A 26,438-nucleotide genomic window follows, 5' to 3' on the forward strand; every position below is an offset into this window, starting at 1 on the left:
GAAATTCAAAATCTAATAATAACAATATAAGTTCGTGACTCCATCACGCTCAAAATATTTGAACACCGATGCAACCCTACATTCAGATATCATCTAAAATACACACATCAAAATATAATATTGACATTTAAATAGGACAGGGGAATGTGACTTCCAATAAATAACTATGCACTTAAAATACATTTTGAAAATAAACGAAGGACTCACACTACAATATCAACTAAATAAACATTTAAAAGATACAATGTAAAATCCTTAAAACTTGTCACTAAAGACTAAAAATAAAATAATCAAATCTTTAAAATCTAAACATAACATAATTTAATAGCCAATTAAAAATAACATATATAGATTAAAAACATCGAAAATATGAAAATATCGTTTCATGCAATGCCTTCGCCACTTGTACCCTTAAGCCGATCTACCAAAGTTGATGCGATTATGGATGGCTCGCGTGTTGATCACGTTTTTAGGGAAGCTAAAGATCCATTGGAAATATCACGAGGACCAATTACGAGAGGTTGGAGCAAGAAGTTCAAGGATGTGCTTCATGTGTTGATGATGAATTATCAAGAAGGCATTGGAATGTTTGAGGATCAATTTGGGGGATGCTATAATCTTATTGAGTTCCAAAGAGATCAAGAAAATGAAGAAAATATTGAAGAAAATGTAAAAACACACGATTTGGTTCGAAGCTCAGGCGCGCCCACGCCCTTCAAGACGTGCGCCCACGCTGACGGGTGAGTTTTTGACAAAGATTGTGTGAACTTCATGCGTGCCCGCGCCTTCCAATCGTGAGCCCGTGCTGCAGCTGAAGATGATGAATCAAATAGTGTGTGATCCATGCGTGCCCGCGTGCCTGCGCTTTCAACTTTTACACATAGTTCGGTGTGTTTGTGTGTGTGCGAGATTTTCGATATTTGACATTATTTTTCCTATTTTGAGTCTTCTAAGCATACTAGAAAATTTTTGGGTGATATCTTTGATATCTTTAGATATATTTTGCATTATATTTTTTAGTTTGTATTATAAATACAACTAAGACATTCATTATTTTAAGAATACAATTCCTATTTTGATTATTCAAATTAAAATTCTCTCTATAATTTTGCTTAAGGTTTTCTAGTTTTATTTCAAATCAAACTTATCAAAGTTCATAGCATTGTGGCGTTTGTCTATTATTCTTCTTCGTGGATTTTCAGAAACAAGTTTTCTGAATGTTCCGTTGAGATCAGTTGTTTATCTCATGAATTTCTGTTGCTAGTTTCGTTGTAAACTAGAGGTGGATTTTCCAAAGTTTATTACTTGTTTCAAGATCGGGCAAGTACTTTGATTTCTTTTATTATTGAATTGAGGGTACGATTCGATATAATCGTATTTGAAATTCATACAATAAGAATTCATATCAATTGGTATCAAGAGCAAAAGTTTGAAACAAGTAAGTTTTCATATCTTTGTTTCTATATATTCTTCTTGTTCTTCGCGTTCTTTGTTCTTAATCTTTCTTCCTTCGTTTGAGTCTATTTCTCGTTAAATTTTCTGTGTTTTTTGTTCATCTTGTTGTCCAAGTTTCATGTCTTGTGCTTCAAGTTATCTCAAAAAATTAAAAAAAAAAAAGAAAAATCAAAAAATTAAAAAAAAGTTTAAAAATCAGTTAAAAAAATAATAGAAAGACCAAAAAGCTTCAAAAAATATAGAAGAAGCAAGATAACTTGTGGTCAATTCTTTGTCCTTGTTCATCCTTGGGTGCAAGTCAAAATTCAAATTGTCCAAAATTTCTTCTTCTTGTTTTTGATCAATCTTCAAGGGTCAATCTTCAAGTGTCTACAAGTTTTGAACTTGTGAGTTTGATACACTTCTGAACAAATCAAAAAGCCTTCTACATAAATTTGAGTGAAAAAAAGGAGTGATTGAGTGAATTCTTTTGGAGTGACTTGTGAGATTTTGGGTGAGGAATAATTTTATTACTAACCGTTTCTTGCAGGTACAATGAGTTCTATTAGCCAAAATTTTTCTCAAGTTCAAATGGATGAATTGACTAAGATGATGATTACAACATTGGGGCCAATACATGAGAAATTAGTGAGGCTTGAAGTTAGTGGAGGTGGGAGTAGGAATAAAAATAAAATTTTTGAGGAATAGGATGATGGTGGTGAAGATGATGAAAGCTTGGGTGAAAATTGGGGTAAAAATAGGCGTGGTCAAGAGGGTGAAAGAAATAAAAGTGGAGCGATGCGTGGGAGATACGTAAATGGGGGTAGAGAGGATGAAAATATTAGTGGGATTAAGATGAAAATTCTTTTGTTTCATGTGAAATCTGATCCAGAAGCTTATTTGGAGTGGGAGATGATGGTGGAGTCGGTGTTTGATTGTCACAACTACACTAATTTAAAAAAAGTGAAGTTGGCGGTAGTTGAATTTGGGGATTATGCTCTTATTTTGTGGGATCAGCTTGTTATTTCTAGAAGGATAAATCGTGAGAGGCCTGTTGAGATGTGGGATGAGATGAAACAAATTATGAGAAAAAGATTTGTGCCTAATTACTATTATCGTGATATGTTCAGGCGATTGCAGAATTTGAATCAAGGTTCGAGGAGTGTAGAAAACTACTTCAAGGAGTTGGGAGTTGCTATGATTCGAGCTAACATTGAGGAGGATCGTAAAGTGACCATGGCACGATTTTCATGTGGTTTGAATAGGGAGATTCAAAACCAAGTGGAACTTCGACATTGTGTGGACCTTGAGGAGATGGTGCAATTTGCTATGAAAGTGGAGCAACAACTCAAGAGAAGGAGTGTCATTAGAAATTCTTCAGTTGGAGGTTCCACGATTCCTTGGCATCCAAACGTTGTCAAACGAGAGGATGTCAAGCCGGTTTCTAAGCCAAGAATCGACACCAAGCAAGAGACACCAAAGAAAGGAGTGCAAGGTAAATCTGAAACTCCTAGTAATCGTTCTAGAGATATTAAATGCTTTAGATGTCAAGGTGTTGGTCATATTGATATCCAATGCCCAAAAAAAAAATTATGATTATGAATGCTTGTGGTGAAATTGAATCGAAGAGTGAGTAGGATGTTGAAAATTATGATGATATTCATGCGTTGGAGGATCCCGATGATGAGGGATATGATGCGGTTGTTGGTGAATTGTTGGTGACGAGGAGAATTTTGAACGTGCAACTAAAGGAGGAGGAAGAAAATCAAAGAGAAAATTTATTTCATATTAGATACTTTGTGAATAAAAAGATGTGTAGTGTTATTATTGATGATGAGAGTTGCACTAATATGGCGAGTTGTGAGCTTGTTGAGATGGTGAGTTTACCTACTTTAAAGCATCCTCAATCATATAGATTGAAATGTTTTAATGATAGTTCAGAGGTGAAAGTGACCAAGCGAGTGATGGTACCTTTTTCTATTGGAAAGTATGAAGATGAAGTGTTGTGTGATATAGTGCCTATGCAAGCCTGTCATATCTTATTGGGTAGGCTATGACAATTTGATAGGAAAGTGGTACACAATGGATTTAAAAATCTGTACTCTTTTACTATGAAGAAAGAATCTGTTGTATTGTTTCCAATGACTCCAAAGCAAGTGTTGGAGGATCAGTTGAAAAAAAAAAGAGAGAGGATGCCGAAAAAAAGAGTGATAAATGAGATGACCTTAGAAAAAAAATGAGAGAAAAAAAGATGAAAAAAAGATTGAAAGAAAAGAGGCCGACAAAAAAATATATATGACTCAAAATAGTGAGTTGCGAAAGATTTTGCATGCACATACTCCACTTATGTTGATTTTTTATAAGCAGATTCTCCTAAACACAAGTGATATAGCCTAAAATCGTTAGAGTAATGTTGTCTCTCTCTTGCAGGAATTTGAGGACTTATTCCCGGAGGATTTACCTCAAAAGAATTACCTCCTTTGAGAGGGATCGAGCATCAAATTAATTTTGTTCTCGAAAGTGAGTTGCCAAATCGTTCAGCTTATAGGAGCAACCCGGAGGAAACTAAAGAGCTACAAAGGTAGGTAAGTGAACTTTTAGATAATGATTTTGTGCGAGAGTTGATGTCTCCGTGTACGGTGCCTGTTTTGTTAGTTCCTAAGAAAGATGGCTCATGGAGAATGTGTGTGGATGGTAGAGCCATTAAAAATATTACCATCAAGTATAAGCATCATATTCCTAGACTAGATGATATGTTGGATTAGTTGCATGGTTCTAGCATATTTAGTAAAATTGACTTTAAGAGTGTCTAATATCAAATTAGAACGAGAGAGGGTGACAAGTGGCAAACAGCTTTTAAAACTAAATATGGCTTGTATGAGTGGTTGGTTATGCCTTTTGAATTAACTAATGTGCCTAGCACTTTTATGAGACTGATGAATCATGTCTTGCGTGCACATATTAGAAAATTTTTTGTTGTCTATTTTTATGACATATTGTTGTATAGCAAGAATTTGATTGAGCATGTGGAACACTTGATAATTGTACTAATAACTTTGAGAGCTGAACATTTATATGCTAACTTGAAAAAGTGTGTTTTGTACAAAAGAACTTGTGTTTCTTGGCTTTGTTGTGAGTGCTCAAGGGGTGAAAGTTGATGAGGAAGTTTTCACTGTCTTGCAAGTTTTTATAGGAGATTTGTGAAAGATTTCAGCACTTTGGCGGCACCTATGACGGCGGTGATCAAGAAGAACGTTCCATTCCATTGGGACGAGGAGCGAGAGAAGTCTTTCAATATTATTAAGCAAAAAATAATTTATGCTCCTTTACTTGTATTACCTGATTTTTATAATACTTTTGAAATTGAATGTGATGCGTCAGGTATAAGAATTGGAGGTGTCTTGTGTTGGAAAACTGGGCGGTCAGATCAATCACGATTGATACCCGGTGCAGCGGAAGTTTAAAAATTTTATTATGGAACAATTCCATAGTGTGGGTATCAACCGTTCAACGATTAAATTATTAGTGTGTGTAAAATTAAATAACAATTATTAAATTTTACCTTCAATCTCGAAGCGAGATTATTGGACACCACACAGATTTCTCTGCGCTTCTTGTATCTCCCAGGAACTGATGAACTCCTTCAATCAGGTCCACGAATGGGGTTTAAATCCCTCTGACAGATTGCACTAGAAAATCTATCAGAAGTTTTTCTGCGAAGAGATTAAACGAATCTGATTCGTTATTCCTGACTGCAATTAAAAATCACAGACCGGAATTTCTCAGACAGAGGGGGAGGGTTCGGCCGATTTCTTTTGAGAGGAGGCTAGGGTTTCGAAAATCCTGTCTCAAAAATTATGACCTGTTGTGTGTAATTTCTGTACTGCAATAACTTATTTATAATGCAGGCCACTAACACCTTAGGGCCCATTAGTCATAAGCTAGGGCCCGACAAGCAAAGCCCGCACGTTCAGAAATTAATATAAAATTCATCGTGACTCCGATCGATGAACCAATTTCACCAATGTGCACAGAAACCATTTCTGCACATTTTAAAGTCAAAATAAATTTTCCTGAATCCGAATTCAGTGGTTTCCAAAAATGTCCATCCCTATGTCATTTTAGAAAATCCTACTCCCTTACTCTTATTTAAGAAGTCCAACTCCTTAGTTCATTAAATTTAACTCTTTAAATTTAACTATCTCAATGGGGATTAAAACTCCATTACACTGTGTGACCCTCAATGGTTCAGGGATACAGCTAGCCGTGGGCTCACAACTCCTTGTGACTCGGAACAACACTTTCCGACTTGCCCAATGAATCAAGGTAAAGCGCCTAGCAACATCGCCCCATGATTCCCTAGGTATCACTGATAGTGCCTACAAGAACCAGTAGATTTTGGTTAGCGTACAGTACGGTCCCTTCATCCATATATCCCGATCGAATCAACAACCATTGGTATATCGAGAGTCGCTCAAGATTCGATAACTATGCAATACATCTTGAAGATCAAATTAGTGACATCGCATGTGCTACTAAGAAACCATTTCTTAAATCACATCAAGTACTCTGGCCAGAGATTTGTCACACTAATATCTCCTCAGATCGCATAAGATATCCACACTCGCAAGTATGTGGTGAATCCTTGACAACAATGCATTGACTCCTATATGTGTCGTAACTGTACCCAATCTCGACACCTGATGACCCCCATAGAGTCGGTAAACGAGTCAAAGCACAGCACTAGCATATAGAGTCTCCATGATGTTTCAAGTCGTAAGGACTAATGGTGTACAACCAAAACCGCGGACTTTATCCACTCGATAAGTGATAACCACTTGGAAAGTCCGGATAGGGTAGTTCGATTATTCATCCTATGAATATCCATTTGCATGCTTCGAACATCTCCATGTTCCCTACCAATGAAACGTGGTACTCCGCATCGCAAATGCTAGTCTCAAACTCGAGCGATCCTTATCCTTATTATCGGACGGCTCAATCGACTAGGAACGGTTTTAGAATATACAGTGACTATAAGATGTATTTCATGATAGACATCCCCATGTTCTACCACATCTTACATACACTATAGTATATTCAAGGTCTTTATCAAAACAACAATAGTATATCACAATATAACAATATGAAGTAATATAAAGTCATTGCCATTAATAAAAGTGTAAATAATATTAAACAAAAGATTGTTTATACAAAGAGTCATCAAAGCCCATAGCCACACAGTTGGCTCACTGGGCACCTACTCTTACAATCTCCCACTTGCCCTATAGCCAACTAGTCATACTACGTAGACCCATTGCTTCGCGATGTTTGTCAAACAATGGTCCTGGCAAGGGCTTAGTAAGCGGATCAGCGATATTGTCTGCAGAGGCCACTCGTTCGACAATGATGTCTCCTCTTTCCACAATCTCCCGGATTATGTGGTATTTCCTCAGTACGTGTTTGGATCTTTGATGAGACCTTGGTTCCTTTGCTTGAGCAACGGCACCCGTGTTGTCACAGTACACCGGGACTGGACCAACAAATTCAGGAATGACGCCCAACTCTTGGACGAACTTCCTCATCCAAACGGCCTCTTTAGCAGCAGCTGATGCTGCAATGTATTCAGCCTCAGTGGTGGAATCCGCTGTGGTGTCCTGCTTGGAACTCTTCCAAGAGACAGCACCGCCATTGAGCATGAACACAAATCCAGAGGTTGACTTCGAGTCATCCACATCACTTTGGAAGCTAGAGTCGGTATAGCCTTCCAATTTGAGTTCTCGTCCTCCATAAACCATGAACATATTCTTAGTCCTTCGTAAGTACTTAAGAATGTCCTTCACGGCTTTCCAATGCATTTGACCAGGATTAGATTGATATCTGCTCGTGACACTCAGAGCAAATGCTACATCCGGTCTGGTAGATATCATCCCATACATGATACTACCTATAGCTGACGCATATGGTACATGTGTCATATTCTCTATCTCTGCATCAGTCTTGGGACACATAGACTTGGATAGAGAAACTCCATGACACATGGGTAGATGTCCTCTTTTGGACCCATCCATTGAAAACCGTTTCAATATGGTATCGATGTAGGTTGATTGAGTGAGTCCTATCATTCTCTTAGACCTATCTCTATAGATCTGTATCCCAAGAATGTAGGATGCCTCTCCCAAATCCTTCATCGAAAATCTACCTGATAACCATATCTTTGTTGACTGCAATGTAAGAGTGGGTGCCCAGTGAGCCAACTGTGTGGCTATGGGCTTTGTTGACTCTTTGTATAAACAATCTTTTGTTTAATATTATTTACACTTTTATGGCAATGACTTTATATTACTTCATATTGTTATATTGTGATATACTATTGTTGTTTTGATAAAGACCTTGAATATACTATAGTGTATGTAAGATGTGGTAGAACATGGAGATGTCTATCATGAAATACATCTTATAGTCACTGTATATTCTAAAACCGTTCCTAGTCGATTGAGCCGTCCGATAATAAGGATAAGGATCGCTCGAGTTTGAGACTAGCATTTGCGATGCGGAGTACCACGTTTCATTGGTAGGGAACATGGAGATGTTCGAAGCATGCAAATGGATATTCATAGGATGAATAGTCGAACTACCCTATCCGGACTTTCCAAGTGGTTATCACTTATCGAGTGGATAAAGTCCGCGGTTTTGGTTGTACACCATTAGTCCTTACGACTTGAAACATCATGGAGACTCTATATGCTAGTACTGTGCTTTGACTCGTTTACCGACTCTGAGGGGGTCATCAGGTGTCGAGATTGGGTACAGTTACGACACATATAGGAGTCAATGCATTGTTGTCAAGGATTCACCACATACTTGCGAGTGTGGATATCCTATGCGATCTGAGGAGATATTAGTGTGACAAATCTCTGGCCAGAGTACTTGATGTGATTTAAGAAATGGTTTCTTAGTAGCACATGCGATGTCACTAATTTGATCTTCAAGATGTATTGCATAGTTATCGAATCTTGAGCGACTCTCGATATACCAATGGTTGTTGATTCGATCGGGATATATGGATGAAGGGACCGTACTGTACGCTAACCAAAATCTACTGGTTCTTGTAGGCACTATCAGTGATACCTAGGGAATCATGGGGCGATGTTGCTAGGCGCTTTACCATGATTCGTTGGGCAAGTCGGAAAGTGTTGTTCCGAGTCACAAGGAGTTGTGAGCCCACGGCTAGCTGTATCCCTGAACCATTGAGGGTCACACAGTGTAATGGAGTTTTAATCCCCGTTGAGATAGTTAAATTTAAAGAGTTAAATTTAATGAACTAAGGAGTTGGACTTCTTAAATAAGAGTAAGGGAGTAGGATTTCCTAAAATGACATAGGGATGGACATTTTTGGAAACCACTGAATTCGGATTCAGGAAAATTTATTTTGACTTTAAAACGTGCAGAAATGGTTTCTGTGCACATTGGTGAAATCGTTTCATCAATCGGAGTCACGATGAATTTTATATTAATTTCTGAACGAGCGGGCTTTGCTTGTCGGGCCCCAGCTTATGACTAATGGGCCCTAAGGTGTTAGTGGCCTGCATTATAAATAAGTTATTTCAGTACAGAAATTACAACACAACAGGTCATTATTTTGAGAAGCAAAAATCGAAAACCCTAGCCTCTCAAAACGTTTTTGGCCGCCCCTCCCTACTCTGTCAGAGAAATTCCGGTCTGTGATTTTGAATCGCAGTAAGGAATAACGAATCAAATTCGTGTATTCTCTTCGCAGAAAACTTCTGATAGATTTTCTAGTGCAATCTATCAGAGGGATTAAACCTCTGTTCGTGGACCTGATTGAAGGCGTTCATCGGTTCCAGGGAGAGACAACAAGAGCAGAATTGTTCTGTTGGTGTCCATTAATCTCGTTGCGAGATTTGAGGTAAAATTTATTTAATTGTTATTTAAATTTTACACACACGTAATTCAATCGATGAACGGTTGATACCCATACCATGGAAACGTTCCATGAAAAAAATTTTAAACTTCCGCTGCACCGGGTATCAATCGTAATTGGTCTGGGAACTCGCCAGTTTTCCAACAGTGGTATCAGAGCCAGGTTGCTCAGATCAATCGATTGAATAATCAATTGTACAAAATTTTTGAGTCTCGGTTTATGAAACAAAATAAATATTTTTAATAAAAAAAAAAATTTTTTCGGGGCAAATCCCGGGCAGCGATTGGATCGCTGCCCGGTGGGGCAGCAATTGTTGCTGCCCCGGGCGGCGCACGGCGCCCAAAGGGGGCGCACAGCGCCGCCCAAGGCGGCGACCGTCGCCGCCCAGGGCGGCGCACGGCGCCGCCCAGGGCAGCGCTGTGCGCTGCCCAGCGCAGCGCTGGGCGCTGCGCAGGGCAGCGCTCGGCGCTGCCCAGGGGCGGCGCTCGGCGCTGCCCAGCGCAGCGCTGGGCGCTGCGCAGGGCGGCGCTCGGCGCCGCCCAGGGCGGCGCCAGGCGCTGCCCTAAGGGGGCAGCCGGGCTGCCCCCGGCCCGCGCCCCGGGTGCGGGCCGACCCGGGAGTGTCCCGGGTGGCCCGCGGGAAAAATTAATTTTTAATTTTTTATTAATTTTAATATTTAAAAATTTATTTTTGGTCCGGTCAAAAATTGTTTTTGATTGGTTCACGAGATTTCGGATCGAATTGTTCGAGTCCGTAAATTTTAAAATTGATTTTGGATATAAATTTGAATTTTTGGAAAATTTTAATATTTTATCCGTAAATTGAATTTTGAAATCAATTATTTTGGTACAATTGATGATAAGATATGATCTTATGATATATTAGATAAAATATGATTTTATTTGTAAAATTGGATTTTATAGATAAAATATGATTTTATTTGATATGGAGATAAAATATGATTTTATATGTGAAATGTGATTTTATATATATAAAATATGATTTTATCTTGTTTAAATTTGAATTGCCACAGCATGTTATCCAATAAATTAATTTTGAATTAAATGTTATTGGATAAGGATGATCGATTGCCATGACCAATTTTGTAGGTGTATGTTAGGAATTTACATTTTGTCTTTATTGTTGTTGGTTTTATTAATGGGCCTGGTTTATGGCCCGATATGAATGTCATATGTAATAAAAGTGGGCTTGGTTTATAGCCCGTTCCCACCCCCTAAAAATGTATCCCCTACTTGTCATTGTTATTTAATTGTAAATACATTAGATTTAGTGGGAGATCAAGATTTGAAGATGGTGGGCCCAGCAGACAATGAAGACTGAAGAAATGTAAATTGGAAGCATATGTAATAGGATTGCATTTGCATACTGCATATTACCTAGGATTGGACTAAGACCCGTGATTGGCAACCACGGGTCAATTAGAAATGGAATCGATCATCCTATATAATATGTGATATTATGATTGTATGCATGTTTAGACATAAATTGCGTGAATCCGGCAATGCATGCAATAAATTAAAAATGATGAGACAAATATTTTTATAAATAAAATCCCTCATTTTAAATATGATTTAAAATTTATATCAAGATAAATAAAGGAAATTTAAATATTGTTTAAATATTCCTACCTTCCATCAACGGTCAATGTATGTGATGCTACCGCGGATACGGTCCGGCTCATATTATTGGGGGGGCCCGTTCGTCGGAAAGCTGTACATTGGATCGACAAATGTTGTAAGTTGGGTGGAACTCCCATGGGATCGGCTCATATTATTGGGGGATCCACATGGCGACCGTCCATCACAACTTAATATTGATGGGTCATCTTGACATGTCACTTTAAACGGCGTCATATTATTGGGCCCTTATTGGACATGAGGTAAATACATGGGGGTTGCTTTGGAAGCAATTGGGCTCTACCTTTTGAGAATTATGGTTGGCTGATATTATTCGGGACCATAAGTTTGTCAATTGGACTCCATGTTCTCACTAAGGAAAAAGTTTCCCGTTTTCACTAGAGGGTGGTGAAATCGTTAAAATAGTGGGAGTGAGATTCATAAAATAAAATTCGCCTATTTTATGTCTTAGTAAATTGTTAAACAATCATTGATATATGTCTGTTTTTCCTTTTCAGTATTTCACACAATGAATTCGCGAAATCCTTTATTCTCGATCCTCGAACAAAACAAGCTGACTGGCGCCAACTATACGGAATGGTTCCGGAAGTTGAAGATTGTCTTAACTTCGGAGAAAATGCTCTACGTGTTAGAGAAAGCACCTCCGAAGGAAGCACCAGCTGACATAAGTCCGGAGGAATTGGCCAAACTTGATGCATGGTGTGACCATGACATCAAGACCAAATGCTATATGCAAGCCTCGATGTCTGATGAACTCCAGAGGCGATTTGAGGACACGGTGAATGCTGCTGACATTCACACGCAACTCAAGGAACTTTTTGGGGCTCAGTCGAGGGCTGAAAGGTTCTCTACTGTTAAGGAGTTGATGACGTGCCGCATGCGTGAAGGGACTTCGGTCCGTGATCATGGGGTACGAGTGATTTGGCTCATACAGAAGTTAGCGACCCTTGATTTGGTGTTGGAGCATGAACTCAATGTGGACTTGCTGCTTCTATCTCTTCCTTCTTCATTTGATGGATTCGTGATAAATTTTAATATGAACAAGATAGAGGCCACCCTTGAAGAGATGGTCAATATGCTCGTTACATATGAATCCACACTTAAGAAGGATAAGCCAGCTTTCTTGGTGGGCTCCTCATCTTCTGCTAAGAAGGGGCCAAGTATGAAGGGCAAGAAACGTTCTGCCCACCCAAGAAAGTGGAACCCGAGAAGAAGCAAAAGACAAAGGCTTCAAACGATGGAAAATCCAAGGATGTTTGCCATTACTGCAAGAAGCCGGGTCATTGGAAGCGCAACTGCAAGGAGTATCTTGAGCAGTTGGGAACTGCAAAGGGTATGTTCTATATCGAAATAAACATGTCACTTAATACAACTTCTTGGGTATTGGATACCGGATGTGGATCTCACATTTGCAATGATTTGCAGGTGATGACAAGAAGTCGCAGGCTTAGAATGGGTGAGACCCAGCTGAGGCTCGGGAATGGTTCCAGAGTTGAAGCTACGGCCATTGGAGATGTTTGTTTGATTTTGCAGAATGGTTTTAAATTATTGTTGAGAGATGTTTTATTTGTGCCAGATTTAATTAAAAACATTATTTCTATTTCTATGCTTGATAGAGATGGTTATTCTTGTAATTTTGTGAATGGGATTTGCAGTATTTACAAGAATGAATGTTTAATTGGAAATGGACAACTTGAAAACGATCTATATAATTTAAAACTAAAAGACGTTCCAGTGAATTGTATTGACAAACCGGCGACAACAAACAAAAGGAAAATCGATAGTCAAAACCCGGCAAACCTTTGGCACGCTAGACTAGGTCATATTTCCTCAAGGAGGATGAACAAACTAGTGGGAGAGGGCATGTTTGATATGTCTGATATTAACTCTCTACCTACTTGTGAATCCTGCCTAAAAGGGAAAATGACTAAATCTCCTTTTAAGGGGAAGCCTGAGCGTAGTCAAAATCTGTTGGATTTGATCCATACAGATGTTTGTGGTCCATTTAGAGTAGGGACTCAACATGGCCACATCTACTTCATTACCTTTACTGATGATTATTCAAGGTATGGGTATTTATATTTAATGAAATATAAGTCTGAAGCATTTGAAAAGTTCAAAGAATTCAAGGCTGAAGTAGAAAACAAGCTAGGTAAAAGTATTAAAGCACTTCGATCGGATCGAGGTGGAGAATACTTGAGTACCGAGTTTTTGGACTATCTAAAAGAGAATGGGATTCTCTCTCAGTGGACTCCTCCTATGACACCACAGCTTAATGGTGTATCGGAGCGTCGTAATCGAACTTTGTTGGACATGGTTCGATCCATGATGAGCTTCACTGAGCTTCCACCTTCGTTTGGGGCTATGCGCTTGAAACGGCGGTATTGTTGTTGAACAACGTCCACACTAAAGCAGTGGACAAAACACCATACGAGTTATGGAATGGCAAAGCTCCTAAGTATTCGTACTTGAGGATTTGGGGATGTCCTGCTTACGTGAAGCGGACAGTGGGAGATAAGTTGGATAGTCGATCCAGCTTGTGTTATTTTGTGGGGTATCCGAAGAATTCAATCGGATATTATTTCTATTATCCTGCTGAAACAAAGGTGTTTGTTTCTAGGAATGCCACCTTCTTGGAGAAGGAGTTCTTATTGGATAAGAAAGGCGAGATGATGGAACTCGAAGAAGTTCGAGAAGAACCGAAATACAAAATAACGATCCCACACCTCAGGAACCATTGCTGGACACGCCTGCACCTAGAAGATCCGAGAGGACTTCTAGACCTCCAGTTCGATATGGTCTTCTTCTTGAAGAGGGTCAAGATGAACCCGACATTGGATGTGATCCAAGAAGCTTCAAGGAAGCAATTTCTGATGCGGATTCGAATTTATGGCTTGAAGCTATGCAGTCAGAATTGGATTCGATGCATACTAACCAAGTCTGGACTTTAGTGGATCCTCCCGATGGAATTGTTCCAATAGGGTGTAAATGGATCTACAAAAGAAAGCTTGGGCCTGATGGTAAGGTATTGACCTACAAGGCGCGATTGGTGGCTAAAGGTTATACTCAAAGGCAAGGAGTTGACTATGACGAAACCTTTTCACCAGTTGCAATGTTCAAGTCCATAAGAATCCTTATTGCCATAGCTGCATGGTATGACTATGAGATATGGCAAATGGATGTGAAGACTGCTTTTCTTAATGGAGACATTAAGGAAGAAATCTATATGAAGCAGCCTGAGGGGTACACATCATGGGAAGCGAGCATAAGGTATGCAAGCTTCAGAGATCAATTTATGGTCTAAAACAAGCATCAAGAAGTTGGAACCAGAAATTTGATGAAACAATTAAAGACTTTGGTTTCATCAAGAACCCGGAGGAACCTTGCGTGTACAAGAAAGTAGTTAAGGATGCGGTGACATTCTTAGTACTTTATGTTGATGACATCCTACTCATTGGGAATGATGTAGGGATGTTGCAGTCAACAAAGATATGGTTATCAGGTAGATTTTCGATGAAGGATTTGGGTGAGGCATCCTACATTCTTGGGATACAGATCTATAGGGATAGATCTAAGAGAATGATAGGACTCACTCAATCAACCTACATCGATACCATATTGAAACGGTTTTCAATGGATGGGTCCAAGAGAGGACATCTACCCATGTGTCATGGAGTTTCTCTATCCAAGTCTATGTGTCCCAAGACTGATGCAGAGATAGAGAATATGACACATGTACCATATGCGTCAGCTATAGGTAGTATCATGTATGGGATGATATCTACCAGACCGGATGTAGCATTTGCTCTGAGTGTCACGAGCAGATATCAGTCTAATCCTGGTCAGATGCATTGGAAAGCCGTGAAGGACATTCTTAAGTACTTGCGAAGGACTAAGAATATGTTCATGGTTTATGGAGGACGAGAACTCAAACTGGAAGGCTATACCGACTCTAGCTTCCAAAGTGATGTGGATGACTCGAAGTCAACCTCTGGATTTGTGTTCATGCTCAATGGCGGTGCTGTCTCTTGGAAGAGTTCCAAGCAGGACACCACAGCGGATTCCACCACTGAGGCTGAATACATTGCAGCATCAGCTGCTGCTAAAGAGGCCGTTTGGATGAGGAATTTCGTCCAAGAGTTGGGCGTCATTCCTGAATTTGTTGGTCCAGTCCCGGTGTACTGCGACAACACGGGTGCCGTTGCTCAAGCAAAGGAACCAAGGTCTCATCAAAGATCCAAACACGTACTGAGGAAATACCACATAATCCGGGAGATTGTGGAAAGAGGAGACATCAGTGTCGAACGAGTGGCCTCTGCAGACAATATCGCTGATCCACTTACTAAGCCTTTGCCAGGACCATTGTTTGACAAACATCGCGAAGCAATGGGTCTACGTAGTATGACTAGTTGGCTATAGGGCAAGTGGGAGATTGTAAGAGTGGGTGCCCAGTGAGCCAACTGTGGCTATGGGCTTTGTTGACTCTTTGTATAAACAATCTTTTGTTTAATATTATTTACACTTTTATGGCAATGACTTTATATTACTTCATATTGTTATATTGTGATATACTATTGTTGTTTTGATAAAGACCTTGAATATACTATAGTGTATGTAAGATGTGGTAGAACATGGAGATGTCTATCATGAAATACATCTTATAGTCACTGTATATTCTAAAACCGTTCCTAGTCGATTGAGCCGTCCGATAATAAGGATAAGGATCGCTCGAGTTTGAGACTAGCATTTGCGATGCGGAGTACCACGTTTCATTGGTAGGGAACATGGAGATGTTCGAAGCATGCAAATGGATATTCATAGGATGAATAGTCGAACTACCCTATCGGACTTTCCAAGTGGTTATCACTTATCGAGTGGATAAAGTCCGCGGTTTTGGTTGTACACCATTAGTCCTTACGACTTGAAACATCATGGAGACTCTATATGCTAGTACTGTGCTTTGACTCGTTTACCGACTCTGAGGGGGTCATCAGGTGTCGAGATTGGGTACAGTTACGACACATATAGGAGTCAATGCATTGTTGTCAAGGATTCACCACATACTTGCGAGTGTGGATATCCTATGCGATCTGAGGATATTAGTGTGACAAATCTCTGGCCAGAGTACTTGATGTGATTTAAGAAATGGTTTCTTAGTAGCACATGCGATGTCACTAATTTGATCTTCAAGATGTATTGCATAGTTATCGAATCTTGAGCGACTCTCGATATACCAATGGTTGTTGATTCGATCGGGATATATGGATGAAGGGACCGTACTGTACGCTAACCAAAATCTACTGGTTCTTGTAGGCACTATCAGTGATACCTAGGGAATCATGGGGCGATGTTGCTAGGCGCTTTACCATGATTCGTTGGGCAAGTCGGAAAGTGTTGTTCCGAGTCACAAGGAGTTGTGAGCCCACGGCTAGCTGTATCCTGAACCATTGAGGGTCACACAGTGTAATGGAGTTTTAATCCCCGTTGAGATAGTTAAATTTAAAGAGTTAAATTTAATGAACTAAGGAGTTGGACTTCTTAAATAAGAGTAAGGGAGTAGGATTTCCTAAAATGACATAGGGATGGACATTTTTGGAAACCACTGAATTCGGATTCAGGAAAATTTATTTTGACTTTAAAACGTGCAGAAATGGTTTCTGTGCACATTGGTGAAATCGTTTCATCAATCGGAGTCACGATGAATTTTATATTAATTTCTGAACGAGCGGGCTTTGCTTGTCGGGCCCCAGCTTATGACTAATGGGCCCTAAGGTGTTAGTGGCCTGCATTATAAATAAGTTATTTCAGTACAGAAATTACAACACAACAGGTCATTATTTTGAGAAGCAAAAATCGAAAACCCTAGCCTCTCAAAACGTTTTTGGCCGCCCCCTCCCTACTCTGTCAGAGAAAATTCCGGTCTGTGATTTTGAATCGCAGTAAGGAATAACGAATCAAATTCGTGTATTCTCTTCGCAGAAAACTTCTGATAGATTTTCTAGTGCAATCTATCAGAGGGATTAAACCTCTGTTCGTGGACCTGATTGAAGGCGTTCATCGGTTCCAGGGAGAGACAACAAGAGCAGAATTGTTCTGTTGGTGTCCATTAATCTCGTTGCGAGATTTGAGGTAAAATTTATTTAATTGTTATTTAAATTTTACACACACGTAATTCAATCGATGAACGGTTGATACCCATACCATGGAAACGTTCCATGAAAAAAATTTTAAACTTCCGCTGCACCGGGTATCAATCGTAATTGGTCTGGGAACTCGCCAGTTTTCCAACATGCAACATCCCTACATCATTCCCAATGAGTAGGATGTCATCAACATAAAGTACTAAGAATGTCACCGCATCCTTAACTACTTTCTTGTACACGCAAGGTTCCTCCGGGTTCTTGATGAAACCAAAATCTTTTATTGTTTCATCAAATTTCTGGTTCCAAATTCTTGATGCTTGTTTTAGACCATAAATTGATCTTTGAAGCTTGCATACCTTATGCTCGCTTCCCATGGATGTGTACCCCTCAGGCTGCTTCATATAGATTTCCTCCTTAATGTCTCCATTAAGAAAAGCAGTCTTCACATCCATTTGCCATATCTCATAGTCATACCATGCAGCTATGGCAATTAGGATTCTTATGGACTTGAACATTGCAACTGGTGAAAAGGTTTCGTCATAGTCAACTCCTTGCCTTTGAGTATAACCTTTAGCCACCAATCGCGCCTTGTAGGTCAATACCTTACCATCAGGCCCAAGCTTTCTTTTGTAGATCCATTTACACCCTATCGGAACAATTCCATCGGGAGGATCTACTAAAGACCAAACTTGGTTTGTATGCATCGAATCCAATTCTGACTGCATAGCTTCAAGCCATAAATTCGAATCCGCATCAGAAATTGCTTCCTTGAAGTTTCTTGGATCACATCCAATGTCGGGTTCATCTTGATCCCCTTCAAGAAGAAGACCATATCGAACTGGAGGTCTAGAAGTCCTTTCGGATCTTCTAGGTGCAGGCGTGTCCAGCAATGGTTCCTGAGGTGTAGGATCGTTATTTTGTATTTCGGGTTCTTCTCGAACTTCTTCGAGTTCCATCATCTCGCCTTTCTTATCCAATAAGAACTCCTTCTCCAAGAAGGTGGCATTCCTAGAAACAAACACCTTTGTTTCAGCAGGATAATAGAAATAATATCCGATTGAATTCTTCGGATACCCTACAAAATAACATAAGCTGGATCGACTATCCAACTTATCTCCCACTGTCCGCTTCACGTAAGCAGGACATCCCCAAATCCTCAAGTACGAATACTTAGGAGCTTTGCCATTCCATAACTCGTATGGTGTTTTGTCCACTGCTTTAGTGTGGACGTTGTTCAACAACAATACCGCCGTTTCAAGCGCATAGCCCCAAAACGAAGGTGGAAGCTCAGTGAAGCTCATCATAGATCGAACCATGTCCAACAAAGTTCGATTACGACGCTCCGATACACCATTAAGCTGTGGTGTCATAGGAGGAGTCCACTGAGAGAGAATCCCATTCTCTTTCAGATAGTCCAAAAACTCGGTACTCAAGTATTCTCCACCTCGATCCGATCGAAGTGCTTTAATACTTTTACCTAGCTTGTTTTCTACTTCAGCCCTGAATTCTTTGAACTTTTCAAATACTTCAGACTTATATTTCATTAAATATAAATACCCATACCTTGAATAATCATCAGTAAAGGTAATGAAGTAGGTGTGGCCATGTTGAGTCCCTACTCTAAATGGACCACAAACATCTGTATGGATCAAATCCAACAGATTCTGACTACGCTCAGGTTTCCCCTTAAAAAGAGATTTAGTCATTTTTCCTTTTAGGCAGGATTCGCAAGTAGGTAGAGAATTAATATCAGACATATCAAACATGCCCTCTCCCACTAGCTTGTTCATCCTCCTTGAGGAAATATGACCTAGCCTAGCATGCCAAAGGTTTGCCGGGTTTTGACTATCGATTTTCCTTTGTTTGTTGTCGCCGGTTTATCAACATAATTCACTGGAACGTCTTTTAGTTTTAAGTTGTATAGATCGTTTTCAAGTTGTCCATTTCCAATTAAACATTCATTCTTGTAAATATTGCAAATCCCATTCACAAAATTGCAAGAATAACCATCTCTATCAAGCATAGAAATAGAAATAATGTTTTTAATTAAATCTGGCACAAATAAAACATCTCTTAACAATAATTTAAAACCGTTCTGCAAAGTCAAACAAACATCTCCAATGGCCGTAGCTTCAACTCTGGAACCATTCCCGAGCCTCAGCTGGGTCTCACCCATTCTAAGCCTGCGACTTCTTGTCATCACCTGCAAATCATTGCAAATGTGAGATCCACATCCGGTATCCAATACCCAAGAAGTTGTATTAAGTGACATGTTTATTTCAATACAGAACATACCCTTTGCAGTTCCCAACTGCTCAAGATATTCCTTGCAGTTGCGCTTCCAATGACCCGGCTTCTTGCAGTAATGGCAAACATCCTTGGATTTTCCATTGTTTGAAGCCTTTGTCTTTTGCTTCTTCTCGGGCTCGACTTTCTTGGGTGGGGTAGAACGTTTCTTGCCCTTCATACTTGGCCCCTTCTTAGCAGAAGATGAGGAGCCCACCAAGAAAGCTGGCTTATCCTTCTTAAGTGTGGATTCATATGTAACGAGCATATTGACCATCTCTTCTAGGGTGGCCTCTATCTTGTTCATATTAAAATTTATCACAAATCCATCAAATGAAGAAGGAAGAGACAGAAGCAATAAATCCACATTGAGTTCATGCTCCAACACCAAATCTAGGGTCGCCAACTTCTGTATGAGCCAAATCACGCGTACCCCATGATCACGGACCGAAGTCCCTTCACGCATGCGGCACGTCATCAACTCCTTAACAGTAGTGAACCTTTCAGCCCTCGACTGAGCCCCAAAAAGTTCCTTGAGTTGCGCGTGAATGTCAGCAGCATTCACCGTGTCCTCAAATCGCCTCTGGAGTTCATCAGACATCGAGGCTTGCATATAGCATTTGGTCTTGATGTCATGGTCACACCATGCATCAAGTTTGGCCAATTCCTCCGGACTTATGTCAGCTGGTGCTTCCTTCGGAGGTGCTTTCTCTAACACGTAGAGCATTTTCTCCGAAGTTAAGACAATCTTCAACTTCCGGAACCATTCCGTATAGTTGGCGCCAGTCAACTTGTTTTGTTCGAGGATCGAGAATAATGGATTTCGCGAATTCATTGTATGAAATACTGAAAAGAAAAACAGACATATATCAATGATTGTTTAACAATTTACTAAGACATAAAATAGGCGAATTTAATTTTATGAATCTCACTCCCACTATTTTAACGATTTCACCACCCTCTAGTGAAAACGGGAAACTTTTTCCTTAGTGAGAACATGGAGTCCAATTGACAAACTTATGGTCCCGAATAATATCAGCCAACCATAATTCTCAAAAGGTAGAGCCCAATTGCTTCCAAAGCAACCCCCATGTGTTTACCTCATGTCCAATAAGGGCCCAATAATATGACGCCGTTTAAAGTGACATGTCAAGATGACCCATCAATATTAAGTTGTGATGGACGGTCGCCATGTGGATCCCCCAATAATATGAGCCGATCCCATGGGAGTTCCACCCAACTTACAACATTTGTCGATCCAATGTACAGCTTTCCGACGGACGGGCCCCCCCAATACTGTTGGAAAACTGGCGGTCTGATCAATCACGATTGATACCCGGTGCAGCGGAAGTTTAAAAATTTTATTATGGAACAATTCCATAGTGTGGGTATCAACCGTTCAACGATTATTAGTGTGTGTAAAATTAAATAACAATTATTAAATTTTACCTTCAATCTCGAAGCGAGATTATTGGACACCACACAGATTTCTCTGCGCTTCTTGTATCTCCCAGGAACTGATGAACTCCTTCAATCAGGTCCACGAATGGGGTTTAAATCCCTCTGACAGATTGCACTAGAAAATCTATCAGAAGTTTTTCTGCGAAGAGATTAAACGAATCTGATTCGTTATTCCTGACTGCAATTAAAAATCACAGACCGGAATTTCTCAGACAGAGGGGGAGGGTTCGGCCGATTTCTTTTGAGAGGAGGCTAGGGTTTCGAAAATCCTGTCTCAAAAATTATGACCTGTTGTGTGTAATTTCTGTACTGCAATAACTTATTTATAATGCAGGCCACTAACACCTTAGGGCCCATTAGTCATAAGCTAGGGCCCGACAAGCAAAGCCCGCACGTTCAGAAATTAATATAAAATTCATCGTGACTCCGATCGATGAACCAATTTCACCAATGTGCACAGAAACCATTTCTGCACATTTTAAAGTCAAAATAAATTTTCCTGAATCCGAATTCAGTGGTTTCCAAAAATGTCCATCCCTATGTCATTTTAGGAAATCCTACTCCCTTACTCTTATTTAAGAAGTCCAACTCCTTAGTTCATTAAATTTAACTCTTTAAATTTAACTATCTCAACGGGGATTAAAACTCCATTACACTGTGTGACCCTCAATGGTTCAGGGATACAGCTAGCCGTGGGCTCACAACTCCTTGTGACTCGGAACAACACTTTCCGACTTGCCCAACGAATCAAGGTAAAGCGCCTAGCAACATCGCCCCATGATTCCCTAGGTATCACTGATAGTGCCTACAAGAACCAGTAGATTTTGGTTAGCGTACAGTACGGTCCCTTCATCCATATATCCCGATCGAATCAACAACCATTGGTATATCGAGAGTCGCTCAAGATTCGATAACTATGCAATACATCTTGAAGATCAAATTAGTGACATCGCATGTGCTACTAAGAAACCATTTCTTAAATCACATCAAGTACTCTGGCCAGAGATTTGTCACACTAATATCTCCTCAGATCGCATAGGATATCCACACTCGCAAGTATGTGGTGAATCCTTGACAACAATGCATTGACTCCTATATGTGTCGTAACTGTACCCAATCTCGACACCTGATGACCCCCATAGAGTCGGTAAACGAGTCAAAGCACAGCACTAGCATATAGAGTCTCCATGATGTTTCAAGTCGTAAGGACTAATGGTGTACAACCAAAACCGCGGACTTTATCCACTCGATAAGTGATAACCACTTGGAAAGTCCGGATAGGGTAGTTCGATTATTCATCCTATGAATATCCATTTGCATGCTTCGAACATCTCCATGTTCCCTACCAATGAAACGTGGTACTCCGCATCGCAAATGCTAGTCTCAAACTCGAGCGATCCTTATCCTTATTATCGGACGGCTCAATCGACTAGGAACGGTTTTAGAATATACAGTGACTATAAGATGTATTTCATGATAGACATCCCCATGTTCTACCACATCTTACATACACTATAGTATATTCAAGGTCTTTATCAAAACAACAATAGTATATCACAATATAACAATATGAAGTAATATAAAGTCATTGCCATTAATAAAAGTGTAAATAATATTAAACAAAAGATTGTTTATACAAAGAGTCATCAAAGCCCATAGCCACACAGTTGGCTCACTGGGCACCTACTCTTACATCTTGATGCAAGGTGGGCGGCCGATTGAATACTTTAGTGAAAAGATTAGTGGGGCGTCTTTGAATTATCCTACCTACGACAAGGAGTTTTATGCGGTGGTGAGGGTACTTGAGACATAGCAACACTACTTGAGGCCAAAGGAGTTTGTGATTCTTACGGATCATTAATCTTTGAAGGATCTCAAAGGACAACAAAATTTGAATAAGAGACATGCCAAATGGGTAGCGTTTGTAGAAACTTTTTCCTACGTTATCAAGTATAAGCAAGGTAAGGAAAATATTGTAGCAGATGCGTTGTCACGGAGGTACGTTCCATTGTCTACTTTAGATTCTAAATTCTTGGGTTTTGAGCATGTGAAAGAGTTATATGCTAGTGATGTTTATTTTGGTGAGATCCATGAGTCGTGTATGTGTGGTCCAAAGGATAAATTTTTCATGCATGATGGTTATTTGTTTAAGGAAGATAAGTTGTGTATTCCTAAGTCTTCAATTCGTGAATTGCTTGTTAGGAAATCACATGGGGGTGATTTAATGGGCATTTCGGTGTGGCTAAAACTTATGAAAAATTGCATGAACATTTTTATTGGCCTAACATGAAGCATGTTGTTGAGAAAATTTGTGAGAGGTGTGTGACTTGTAGAAAAGCTAAGTATAGACAACAACCACATGGATTATATACTCCACTTCCTGTTCCTAGTGAACCGTGGGTTATTCTATGAATTTTTTTCTAGGACTACCGCGATCTAAGAAGGGAAGGGACTCTATTTATGTTCTGGTTGATAGATTTTCAAAAATGGCTCATTTCGTTGCGTGTCATAAATCTGATGATGCTTTTCATGTTGCGGATTTATTCTTTAGTGAGATTGTTAGATTGCATGGTATGCCTAGGAGTATTGTGTCTGATAGGGATACTAATTTCTTGAGCTACATTTGGAAAATTTTATGGTGAAAACTGTGTACTAAATTGCTATTTTCTACTACATGTCATCCTCAAACGGATGTTCAAATTGAAGTCGTTAATAGAACGTTAGAAACTATGTTGCGTACTATAATCAAAAAGAATTTGAAGAGTTGGGAAGTATGTTTGCCTTTTGTTGAGTTTGCATATAATCGTAGTATTCATTCTAATAAGAATTTTTTTCCATTTGAAATTGTGTATGGTTTTAATCCGTTAACTCCATTGGATTTGATGTATTTTCCTATGAGTGAAAGGGTTAACATGGATGGTAAAAAAAAGGCGGATTTTGTGAGAAGTTTGCATGAGAAGGTGAAGGTGAATATTGAAAAGAAGAACTTGCAATATACAAAGCAAGGGAATAAAGGTATAAAAAAAGTTGTGTTTGAACCAGGTGATTGGGTGTGGTTGAACTTGAGAAAAGAGCGGTTTCCGGAAAAGCGGCATTCAAAGCTTCTACCTAGAGGAGATGGACCATTTCAAGTCTTGAACGAATCAATGACAATGCCTACAAATTGAACTTGCCATGTAAGTACAATGTGAGTACAACTTTTAATGTTTCTGATTTATCGTTGTTTGATGTAGGTGATGATCAAGATTTGAGGACAAATCCTTTTCAAGAAGGGGATGATGATGCGATTATGGATGGCCTGCGTGTTGATCACGTTGTTAAGGAAGCTAAAGATCCATTAATGCCATGAGGACCAATTACGAGAGGTCGGAGCAAGAACTTCAAGGATGCGCCTCATGTGTTGATGATGAATTATCAAGAAGGCATTGGAATGTTTGAAGATCAATTTGGGGGATGCTATAATCTTATTGATGTCCAAAGAGATCAAGGAAGTGAAGAAAATATTGAAGAAAATGTAAAAACACACAATTTGGTTCGAAGCTCAAGAGCGCCTGAGCCTATACATTCGCGCACCCGCGCTGTGTTTTGAGAAATTCATGCGCGCCTGTGCTGACGGGTGAGTTTTTGACAAAGATTGTGCAAACTTCATGCGCACCCACGCCTTCTAACCGCGCGCCTACGTTGCAGCCTGAAGATGATGAATCGAATAGTGCTTTATCCATGCGCGCCCGTGCTTCCAACTTTTACACAGTTCGGTGTGTGTGTGTGTGTGAGATTTTTGATATTTTGACATTATTTTTCCTATTTTGAGTCTTTTGAACATACAAGGAAATTTTTGGATGATATATTTGATATCTTTAGATATATTTTTCATTATATTTTGTAGTTGTATTATAAATACAACTAAGACATTCATTATTTTAAGAATACAATTTCTATTTTGATTATTCAAATTAAAATTCTCTCTATAATTTCTCTTAAGGTTTTCTAGCTTTATTTCAAATCAATTTATCAAAGTTCATAGCTTTGTGTCGTTTGTCGATTGTTCTTTTTCGTGGATTTTCAGAAACAAATTTTCTAAAGGTTCCATCGAGATCAGCTGTTTATCTCGTGAATTTCTGTTGCTTGTTTCGTTGTAAACTAGAGGTGGATTTTCCAAAGTTTATTACTTGTTTAAAGATCGAAAAAATTCTTTGATTTCTTTTGTTATTGAATTGAGGGTACGATTCGATATAATCGTGTTTGCTATTCATACAATAAGAATTCATATCAAAAGTATTTAATTCAAATCTATTAATCCAACTGCACCATTCAAGTATAGTGAGTCTAAAGACTCAGCAAGATTAAAAACATGCATATCGTTTACATAAAAGTTTCAAAATGTTTTAAACTTAAAAGAACATGAACATACATAACATGATACTATAAACTTGAAAACTTAAACGTAAACATCACGATACTTTAAACTTAAAAATCTTGAACATGGACTTTAAAACTCTTTAAAAATGCAAAAAACTTAAATATGGACTTCATGCATATCATCAAGCTTTACCATTTCATTTGTTGATAACATATTTATACCTAAAATCTAATGAAAATCATGCAACTTGGACAAACATCATACCATGAACATAAACCATTAACATAACATGACATAAAAACGTATCCTTTTGGTTGATGAATTATGTGAAATTGTGGCAACTATATGATAGGTCTGATCTCATCATTTATGTTTATCAACAAGTAATTGGAAAGGCCCATTCGGAGCTTATCCCAAAGTTCCAGTTCCATGTCTTTCCGTCGCTTAACTCATAATTGGAAAGGGCCCTCCGGAGCTTATCCCAAAGTGGCAGTCCCGTAGATTTGGAAAGGTCCCTCCGGCGCCCTACCGAACTACCAATCCCGTATTTTCCACCACAAAGACACATAAGACATCAAAAATTTTCATGTATCAACATATCATTCGTCTCATCATAACTTTCATCATAACATTCGTCTTATAATTTCATCATCATAACCTTATCATCGTCATATTGTTCCATCTTTTCATGACTTGCATGGCATAAAACTTTCATTTCATGAACATAAGACTTTAATCGATAACATCATGCATGTCATACATAATTAAAAATCAGACTTGCATATTGAACGTAGGTTTCATGAATAAAACATAGACATGTACATGCATATTTAGCATAATCGATCCATGACCGGCTAAATCGGTGTGATATAAATCTACTGACAAGCGTACCAGGTCAAGTAATAGTAAAGTGGACAGAGAGTCCAAGTATCGATCCCACAGGGACTGTTGTCAATTCTCAAGAATTAATTATTTTACTTAATCTAGACAAAATAATAAAAAAGCAATTTGATTTAAATAAAATAAAAATTTATAATAAAAACTGCTAAAGAAATAAGAATTAAAATAACTGAAGATAAAAATAATTAAAACGAGACAACCAATACACATGTAGGTACCGAACAAATCATGTAACATGTAGTCGATTCAGAACT

The 26,438-nt window shown here is 39.1% G+C and overlaps 1 protein-coding gene across 1 annotated transcript; it reads left to right on the plus strand.

Annotated features, from left to right (window-relative positions):
• The first annotated feature begins 441 nt into the window (after positions 1–441).
• LOC140889313 (uncharacterized) lies at positions 442–24,091 on the plus strand. Its single transcript, XM_073297032.1, has 5 exons — positions 442–669; positions 2,143–2,922; positions 3,072–3,311; positions 22,795–22,922; positions 23,734–24,091. The coding sequence occupies exons 1-5, from the start codon at positions 442–444 to the stop codon at positions 24,089–24,091; spliced, it is 1,734 nt and encodes a 577-aa protein (XP_073153133.1).
• The last annotated feature ends 2,347 nt before the right edge of the window (positions 24,092–26,438 follow it).

This window comes from Henckelia pumila, chromosome 3 (genome assembly GCF_033568475.1).
Source record: "Henckelia pumila isolate YLH828 chromosome 3, ASM3356847v2, whole genome shotgun sequence".
In the NCBI taxonomy this organism is placed as follows: domain Eukaryota; kingdom Viridiplantae; phylum Streptophyta; class Magnoliopsida; order Lamiales; family Gesneriaceae; genus Henckelia; species Henckelia pumila.